Source organism: Salvelinus fontinalis, chromosome 6 (assembly GCF_029448725.1).
Source record: "Salvelinus fontinalis isolate EN_2023a chromosome 6, ASM2944872v1, whole genome shotgun sequence".
NCBI lineage: Eukaryota > Metazoa > Chordata > Actinopteri > Salmoniformes > Salmonidae > Salvelinus > Salvelinus fontinalis.
This window is the reverse complement of record NC_074670.1, coordinates 8,651,676-8,661,024: the sequence shown is the minus strand read 5'-3', so window position 1 is coordinate 8,661,024 and position 9,349 is coordinate 8,651,676. Positions and strand designations below refer to the sequence as shown.

The 9,349-nt window shown below is 47.8% G+C and overlaps 2 protein-coding genes across 2 annotated transcripts; one reads left to right on the top strand and one right to left on the bottom strand.

Annotated features, from left to right (window-relative positions):
* The first annotated feature begins 682 nt into the window (after window positions 1–682).
* LOC129856934 (ethylmalonyl-CoA decarboxylase-like) lies at window positions 683–5,674 on the top strand. Its single transcript, XM_055924720.1, has 6 exons — window positions 683–781; window positions 1,362–1,661; window positions 2,789–2,931; window positions 3,372–3,424; window positions 4,265–4,345; window positions 4,512–5,674. The coding sequence occupies exons 2-6, from the start codon at window positions 1,427–1,429 to the stop codon at window positions 4,924–4,926; spliced, it is 927 nt and encodes a 308-aa protein (XP_055780695.1). The 5' UTR covers window positions 683–781; window positions 1,362–1,426; the 3' UTR covers window positions 4,927–5,674.
* Window positions 5,675–5,679: 5 nt separating this feature from the next.
* LOC129856935 (60S ribosomal protein L30-like) lies at window positions 5,680–9,273 on the bottom strand. The gene is made up of 4 exons (XM_055924721.1): window positions 9,183–9,273; window positions 7,908–8,053; window positions 5,936–6,066; window positions 5,680–5,798 (listed from the first exon to the last, which is right to left on the bottom strand). The coding sequence occupies exons 1-4, from the start codon at window positions 9,201–9,203 to the stop codon at window positions 5,746–5,748; spliced, it is 351 nt and encodes a 116-aa protein (XP_055780696.1). The 5' UTR covers window positions 9,204–9,273; the 3' UTR covers window positions 5,680–5,745.
* Between the last annotated feature and the right edge of the window lie 76 nt (window positions 9,274–9,349).

Sequence of the window (9,349 nt, the reverse complement as noted above, 5' to 3'; positions counted from 1 at the left end):
ACTGGGAGAGGAAAGGTGGTGATATCAGGAGCACTGGGAGAGGAAAGGTGGTGATATCAGGAGCACTGGGAGAGGAAAGGTGGTGATATCAGGAGCACTGGGAGAGGACAGGTGGAGATATCAGGAGCACTGGGAGAGGAAAGGTGGTGATATCAGGAGCACTGGGAGAGGAAAGGTGGTGATATCAAGAGCACTGGGAGAGGAAAGGTGGTGATATCAGGAGGAAAGGTGGTGATATCAGGAGCACTGGGAGAGGAAAGGTGGTGATATCAGGAGCACTGGGAGAGGAAAGGTGGTGATATCAGGAGCACTGGGAGAGGAAAGGTGGTGATATCAGGAGCACGTTTTTTAAAAATTTTATTCTGTTTTTTAAAATCAATTTTTTTTGTCCCCGTCCCCGCAGGAGGCGTTTTGTCTTTTGGTAAGCCGTCATTGTAAATAAAATGTTGTTCTTAACTGTCTAGTTAAATAAAGGTTAAATAAAAATAAATAAATGTCGAGAGGACAGGCAGTGAACTGATAGCACGGCATGTTTGAATCATATTTGAACGACCTATATAATTACTAGCCAGTACGGTGAACCTAAAAATGAGTGTATACCACCATTCTCTTTGGTAATACTACATAGAATCAATCTTTCTGAAAGATGGGAGTGTTAGCTTGCCCTCGTGTGGCGGTTACAGTAAAGTACAGCGGGCCAAGTTCCTTGTCCAATGGTTCATGTTTCCGGGGGGGGAAGTTTCAATGTAACACCACAACATTGAGCTTTCAGACAGCACAGGTTTGTGAATGATTTTAAGATGTAGCTTCTTATGTTATATCACCTAATTATCAGCTTGTTAGGGACGTTTTTCTACAGTACTTTTGGGGGTGTTAAAGTCTAGGCTTTTAGAAATCCACATTTTTATAAAGGGGATATGACTGTGAATGACATGGCTAGTCAGCTAGCTCTTGCTCATCGCATGAAGGCAACAATAAGATGCCTCTGCATGGGTCAGATGCGCATGTGTAGATCTCTTAGTTGGGACCGGACGCATGCGCTTGGACCAGAACTAGTGTCTATCTGCCTTAGTTAGCACAGACAGAGGACTATTATGGACTGGTAGCTGCACACATACGACCTAGCAACCAACTCTGGCCAACTGTTTTACAGTTCAATAACAGTGCTGATACCACTCTGTTTCCCTCCCTTGATCTTCCTCTCTCCGTTTCCCTCCCTCTGTTCCTCTCTCTGTTTCCCTCCCTTGATCTTCCTCTCTCTGTTTCCCTCCCTCTGTTCCTCTCTCCGTTTCCCTCCCTCTGTTCCTCTCTCTGTTTCCCTCCCTCTGTTCCTCTCTCTCTCCTCTCTTTCCCTTCCTCAGTCCCTCTCTCCTATCTGTTTCTCTCCCTCCATCCTTCTCTCCTACCTTTCCCTGGTAGCAGCAGCATGGTTCTGTCTGCAGCCAGTCAGCACCTCCTCAGGGTCAGTCGGCCTGGTGCCTGGGGGCAGCACCTCCTCAGGAGGATTGGATCTGTTTACACCACTGCCAAGGGGTTCCAGGAGAAGGAGATCCGAGAGAAACTCCAAGCTCTCCCTGGGGGATCTATAGACCTTGTCAAACAGGAGTCGGGCATCGCGGTACTGACCGTCAACAACCCTGCTCGCATGAACGCGTTCTCTGGTATGGAAGCGCTGTCCAGTGTTATAGTTTATTCATTGATCTGAGTGTTGCTCTTTGCTAACCTGCAATTCAGACTAAATATCACTCCGATTCTCTTTGGTTTTCTGTTCACCAAACGCAGCGAAATATATTTCAGTTTGTATTCCAACTCTTTGCTTCTCCTGAGAATGACAGCGGGACTAAGGGGGCTAGTGCTCAGTGGACTGGGTTGTGTTGAGTAGGGCACACTGTAGCAAAACGTTTAGCAACAGATGACAAAAAATATGTTTATTTGGATCCCCATTAGCTTTTGCAGAAGCAGCAGCTGCTAATTGACGGGGGTCCACAAAAAAAACACAAAACGTGACAAGTAACAAAACACTGATACACTGATGGACAAGGACTAACAATACAACATATACAAACAATACATCAAAATAATTAACAATACAACAAAACATTTAACAATACAACAAAACATTTAACAATACAAAATATAGAAACAATACAACGAGACTGTGTGTTTGTTTGTGTCCCCTCACAGTCTCCGTCGTTCCATGAGATGTTATTTAATCCGTTTTTTTAAAAGGTAATTTTTACTGTTCGCTTGAGTAATTGGGAGATGGAAGCTCCATGCGATCATGGCTCTGTATAATACTGTGCATTACCGTGAATTCATTTTGGACTTGGGGACTGTGAAGGGACCCCTGGTGGCATGTCTGGTGGGGTATGTATGGGGTGTCTGAAGAGACCCCTGGTGGCATGTCTGGTGGGGTATGTATGGGGTGTCTGAAGGGACCCCTGGTGGCATGTCTGGTGGGGTATGTATGGGGTGTCTGAAGAGACCCCTGGTGGCATGTCTGGTGGGGTATGTATGGGGTGTCTGAAGGGACCCCTGGTGGCATGTCTGGTGGGGTATGTATGGGGTGTCTGAAGAGACCCCTGGTGGCATGTCTGGTGGGGTATGTATGGGGTGTCTGAAGAGACCCCTGGTGGCATGTCTGGTAGGGTATGTATGGGGTGTCTGAGTTGAATGTTATTTGATTATGCAGACTGTCTGGATATTGAACATGTTCAGGTTGTACCTCCGTGTTTCACTCAGGTTCAAAACGTTTTATCCCTACTGAACACTACCCTGTTTTCTCCAGGTTCTATGATGGTGGAGCTGGAAGAGAGGGTGTCCCAGCTAGAGGAGTGGACGGAGGGGAAAGGTCTCATCATCCAGGGGGCTGCTGGGACATTCTGCTCTGGGTCAGACCTCAACGCGGTCAGGGCTATATCCAACCCTCAGGTTAGTCCTCAATGTTGTCAGAGATATATCCAACCCTCAGGTTAGTCCTCAATGTTGTCAGAGATATATCCAACCCTCAGGTTAGTCCTCAATGTTGTCAGAGATATATCCAACCCTCAGGTCAGTCCTCAATGTTGTCAGAGATATATCCAACCCTCAGGTCAGTCCTCAATGTTGTCAGAGATATATCCAACCCTCAGGTTAGTCCTCAATGTTGTCAGAGATATATCCAACCCTCGGGTTACTCCTCAGTGTTGTCAGAGACATATCCAACCCTCATGTTAGTCCTCAATGTCCCCAAAACCAGCAGACACTGCCAGGCCGTCCATGGAATGAGTTGGACCTCCTGGTCTAAAACGATGCGTCTTGTCTTTCAGGATGGGAAGCAGATGTGAATGAGTTGGACCTCCTGGTCTAAAACGATGCGTCTTGTCTTTCAGGATGGGATGATGATGTGTATGTTCATGCAGAATGCCCTGACCAGGCTACTGAGGTAGGACACTACCCCTCTGTGGTAGGACACTAACCCTCTGTGGTAGGACACTGAGGTAGGACACTACCCCTCTGAGGTAGGACACTAACCCTCTGTGGTAGGACACTAACCCTCTGTGGTAGGACACTAACCCTCTGTGGTAGGACACTAACCCTCTGAGGTAGGACACTAAGCCTCTGAGGTAGGACACTAAACCTCTGAGGTAGGACACTGTGGTAGGACACTACCCCTCTGTGGTAGGACACTACCCCTCTGTGGTAGGACACTACCCCTCTGTGGTAGGACACTAACCCTCTGTGGTAGGACACTAACCCTCTGTGGTAGGACACTAACCCTCTGAGGTAGGACACTAACCCTCTGAGGTAGGACACTAACCCTCTGAGGTAGGACACTAACCCTCTGTGGTAGGACACTAACCCTCTGTGGTAGGACATTAACCCTCTGAGGTAGGACACTCTGTGGTAGGACACTAACCCTCTGAGGTAGGACACTAACACTCTGAGGTAGGACACTACCCCTCTGAGGTAGGACACTAACCCTCTGAGGTAGGACACTACCCCTCTGTGGTAGGACACTACCCCTCTGTGGTAGGACACTACCCCTCTGAGGTAGGACACTAACCCTCTGAGGTAGGACACTAACCCTCTGAGGTAGGACACTAACCCTCTGTGGTAGGAAACTACTCCTCTGTGGTAGGACACTAACCCTCTGAGGTAGGACACTAACCCTCTGAGGTAGGACACTACCCCTCTGTGGTAGAACACTACCCCTCTGTGGTAGAACGATCTAGATCATACCAGATGCTCTGGGCCACACTAACCCATGTGTTCTCTGTTGAAGACTGCCTCTGTTGTCTGTAGCTCTGGTGGAAGGGAGCGCACTGGGAGGAGGAGCTGAGCTCACTACTGCCTGTGACTTCAGGTACAGTAACGGGACTCATTGTCCATAGATGGCACCGTTTGTGTTTATTAAAACTTTAGGCCTACATCTAGATAGTGGAGTAAAGTAGGCCTTTTTCAAGAAATTTCAAAAACAAATCCACCAAGTTTCCAATCTCTAAACCAACGTCACGGTCTCTCCCTGCTAGGTTGATGGCGCCAGGCGGTGTGATCCAGTTTGTCCATAAACACATGGGTCTGGTCCCTGGTTGGGGCGGTGCAGCTAGATTGGTACGCATCGTAGGCGGCCAGAACGCCCTGAAGATGCTGGGTGGCGCTTTGAAAGTAGACCCAGAGATGGGGCTTCAGATTGGGCTTGCGGACGGGGTCCTGGAGGGTTCCCCGGATGGGTCTGGAGCCAACACCCTCCTGGAGGCAGAGGAGTGGTTGGGACGCTACACCACGGGTCCAGCCCCGGTCATCAGAGCCATAAAGAACGTGGTGGTGTCTGGGAGAGAGCTCCCCCTGGAGGTGGCTCTGAGCACTGAGAGGGACGTGTTCGGGACCGTGTGGGGAGGACCGGCTAACCTACAGGCTCTGGCCAATAAGGCCAAACACAAGTGAATTAACTAGTCTTGCGATTTACATTGTATTCTCGTCCTAATGTTCTGGAGAAACCGAGAACGTCTGGAGTGGAAGCCGTCCACCAGAAGACTGAACTGGAACACTAGGACGGGATGTAGAGGGTCTGAACTCAACCAGAACACACTGAACTAGTGTATTCATTCGGACAATTCTGTTGCTTAAAAAAAAAGGGTCTCTTAAAACAGAAGCAAATGAATCCTACCTGTATTTGTCCAATAGCAACTCTAGTTTTAGTTGGGAAACGTTTTGGCAGAATGAATACATCCCTGGACTGTGCTCTGGGAGTTTGTCAGTATCCAATGGCAGATTTATATTGCTGTGTTGTGAGTGACCACTAACAATCAATTATTTTTTGTGAAGGAATTGTTGCCGACTGTTGGGACAATTATATGGACCCCGTCTAAAAGTTGTAATGTAATATTCATCAGTAGAGAGTCAGATGAGACACTAGTTGTGACATGTGAAGATGGTATTGTGCCTTTTGGCTTTTGTGGCTCTACTACAGTCCATTAACACTGGGGCGACCCCCAACGCCGGGGGCGACCCCCAACGCCGGGGGCGACCCCCAACGCCGGGGGCGACCCCCAACGCCGGGGGCGACCCTCTTCATTACAATGCAAGCTTGATGTAGAAAAAAAAACAAGTGCCCGCATTTATTAAGTCTCTTCCACAATTTCTTCCATTGTACTACAATTACATGGCAATGACTAAACATATGACAAAACAACTCAGTCATCTTGAAGTCCATTTATTTAACAAAATACATCTACACAGAGAGACAGAAGAGAAACAACTAGACTACTTCTCCCCCTGTGGCTGATCAGGCATACTCCTGATGATGTCTGAATCGCCTGTGGATGATTAGAAAATAAATGACAAGTTACATTCTATAAAACCAGTCGTGAAAGAATAACAGTTTACACACACGACATGTGACAACGTTGTCATATTTGTCCCCGTTTTTCATGAAGATTAAAAACCCCCTCACCTGGGTCAATGATGGCCAGTGTACAGACTCTGAAGTACTTCCCACAGGCCGTGCCAAGCTCTATGTTGTTCCCACTGTAGTGGTGGACCCCAGTCTTAGCCAGCATAGCATAGTACTCGATCTCGGATTTCCTACAGGGAGAAGAGTTCAAAATCACTTTTTAGGGTGGGTTCACTGTGGTACAATATCGGTTTTGAGCAGGACGGCATAATCTTCCATGGGGGAAAGAGGCTTCCGCGCCAGCCAAGTAGTAGCACACCCGATTCAAATAATAAATTTAAGTAAATTCATTAGGCTCTAATCTATGGATTTCACACAACTGTGAATACAGAGATATGAATCTGTTGGTCACAGACACCTTATCGAAAAAGGTAAGGGTGTGGATCAGAACCAGTCAGTATCAGGTGTGACCACCATTTACCTCATGCAGCGTGACACATCTCCTTCGCATAGAGTTGATCAGGCTGTTGATTGATCAGGCTGTTAATTGATCAGGCTGTTGATTTGTGGCCTGTGGAATGTTGTCCCACTCCTCTTCAATTGGCTGTGCTAAGTAGCTGGATATTGGCGGGAACTGGAACACGCTGTCGTACACGTCGATCCAGAGCATCCCAAACATGCTTAATGGTTGACGTGTCTGGAGAGTATGCCGACCATGGAAGAACTGGGACATTTCCAGCCTTCCAGGAATTATGATCAGATTTCTTGCGACATGTGGCCATTCATCATCATGCTGAAACAATTGGGGCCCTCAGGATCACAGTATCCCTGTGTATTCAGATTGCCATCGTGTGTTGTCGTCCGTAGCGTATGCCTACCCATACTATAACCCCACACCTCCACCATGAGGCACTCTGTTCACAACGTTGAAATCAGCAAACCGCTTCACCACACAACGGGGATTCTGGGAAGAGTACACTTCTAAAGCGTGTCATTGGCCATTGAAGGTGACCATTTGTCCACTGAAGTCCGTTTACGACGCCAAACTGCATTCAGGTAAAGACCCTGGTGAGGACGACGAGCCTGGAGATGAGCTTCCCTGAGACGGTTTGTGTAGAAATTCATCATTTGTGCAAAACCCACAGTTTTAATCAGCTGTCCGGGTGATTGGTCTCAGACGACCCCACGCAGGTGAAGTAGCCCGGATGTGGCCGCCCTGGGCTGGCGTGGTTACACGTGGTCGGTTGGACGCCTTGGGCTGGCGTGGTTACACGTGGTCGGTTGGACGCCCTGGGCTGGCGTGGTTACACGTGGTCGGTTGGACGCCTTGGGCTGGCGTGGTTACACGTGGTCGGTTGGACGCCCTGGGCTGGCGTGGTTACACGTGGTCGGTTGGACGCCCTGGGCTGGCGTGGTTACACGTGGTCGGTTGGACGCCCTGGGCTGGCGTGGTTACACGTGGTCGGTTGGACGCCCTGGGCTGGCGTGGTTACACGTGGTCGGTTGGACGCCCTGGGCTGGCGTGGTTACACGTGGTCGGTTGGACGCCCTGGGCTGGCGTGGTTACACGTGGTCGGTTGGACGCCCTGGGCTGGCGTGGTTACACGTGGTCGGTTGGACGCCCTGGGCTGGCGTGGTTACACGTGGTCGGTTGGACTTACAGCTCTGTGGACATTCCTGCAGTCAGCATGACAATTGCATGCTCCAATCAAAACATATATGGCATTGTGCTGTGTGACAAAACTGCACATTTTAGAGTGGCCTTTTCATTTTCCCCAGCACAAGGTGCACCTGTGTAATGATCATGCTGTTTAATCCGCTTCTTGATATGCCACACCTGTCAGGTGAATATAGATTATCTTAGCAAAGGTAAAATGTTCACAACAGGGTTTTAAAAAAATAAATAAAAAGTGAACACAATGTGAAAAAAAGCTTTTTGTTCATATGGACACTATCTGGGACGTCTCTTATTTCAGTTCACATCATGAGACTAACACTTCACATGTTTATATGTTTTGTTCAGTGTAGTTACCTGAGGGCAGGTGTGTTGTTGGCCAGGATGACCAGCTTGGCTTTGCCCTGACGGATCATCCTCTGAGTCTGCTTGTAGCCCAGTACATATTTACCGCTCTTCATCACCAGCTGAAGCCGAGAGTTGATGGACTCCAGGGACTTTTTCTGGGGAGAGAAACTGATTAGAGACCAACTGTTCGGGGAAGTTGGCCTTCCAACAGTCAGGCTGCTTTTAGCCCAAGACTGCATAAATAGGCTCCCGAGTGGCGCAGCATCTCAGTGCTAGAGTCGTCACTACAGGCCCTGGTTCGATTCCAGGCTGTATCACACAACCTGCCCAAGATTGGGAGTCCCATAGGGCTGCGCACAATTGGCCCAACTTCGTTCGGGTTATGCCGTCATTGTAAATAAGAATTTGTTCTTAATTGACGTAGTTAAATAAAGGTTAAATAAATACCCCCCAAAAATGCCAGAACACAAGGCAGTCCATGCAACATGGCATGTCAATATGAAACACACCAGGCGAGGGCCCGGTTTCACAAAAGCATCGTACGACTAAGTTCATCGTTAGATCCTTCGTAGGAGCAATGTTAAAACTCAGATCCGTTTCCCAAAACCAGCACTACTAAAGTTGTACTTAAACGCGAGTTATTTATCGACTGCTGCAGATCACTCGTAGAACAGCTAAGTGCGTCGTTACATGCGTTTTTTCCACCCCTACTGCGTCACTTTATACACAGAAGATCTCGCTAAACATAGAATCAAGATGTGTATCTGTCTCTGTGTGACCGCCGATAACTTCACAACGAAGTTGACAATGTCTTTATAATTGTTACAAACAAGGGAAGAAAATATGCTTTAAATGAAAACCGCGATGACTGCATTAAGGTGAATAGCCTGCATACGGTATATGCTACACAGGCCTACATATTTCAATGATATCCAAGTCAATTTAATGTTAATTCAATGGGGTTTCATTTGACTATTTGGTCAAATGTATTTGAATGGAGGAAGCTTACCCGAGACGAGCGCTGCCTTTATTACACATGCCTCAACGACGCACCTACCGAACGTTATCGTGGTGTTTTGGGAAACGCATGTTACATCTACCCCGCCCTAGGAAAGATGCATCGTAAAGACACTCGTGACCCTAAAGTTCCTTCGCTAACGGGAAAGCGGACCCTGGGATAAATGGAACGATTTGAAAATAACATTTACCCATCACCGATTAAGTTTAAGGATGTGCACAAACATTAATATAAATGAACGATTTTTTTTCCAATCTCAAACTCACAGTTTTCTTAGTGGCCACCATGTCTGCAGTTTAGAAGTTACTAACACACCTAAACGAGGGTATCACATGCAAGAATGAGTGATTACAATCTTCTGATGACATCAACCGGAGAGTTTCGCTACACGCACAGCAATCTACACTATCGGGTAGTTGAATGAAAGAAGGGA

What these genes read in the sequence shown, in the direction of transcription:
- LOC129856934 (XM_055924720.1), top strand. Translation starts at nt 1,427, where the DNA reads ATGGTTCTGTCTGCAGCCAGTCAGCACCTCCTCAGGGTCAGTCGGCCT. An exon ending in GGGCTATATCCAACCCTCAG is followed by an intron (nt 2,932 to 3,371) that starts GTTAGTCCTCAA and finishes CTTGTCTTTCAG; the next exon opens with GATGGGATGATGATGTGTAT. An exon ending in ACTACTGCCTGTGACTTCAG is followed by an intron (nt 4,346 to 4,511) that starts GTACAGTAACGG and finishes TCTCCCTGCTAG; the next exon opens with GTTGATGGCGCCAGGCGGTG.
- LOC129856935 (XM_055924721.1), bottom strand. Translation starts at nt 9,203, where the DNA reads ATGGTGGCCACTAAGAAAACT. An exon ending in AACAACACACCTGCCCTCAG is followed by an intron (nt 6,067 to 7,907) that starts GTAACTACACTG and finishes TTCTCCCTGTAG; the next exon opens with GAAATCCGAGATCGAGTACT. An exon ending in ACTGGCCATCATTGACCCAG is followed by an intron (nt 5,799 to 5,935) that starts GTGAGGGGGTTT and finishes AATCATCCACAG; the next exon opens with GCGATTCAGACATCATCAGG.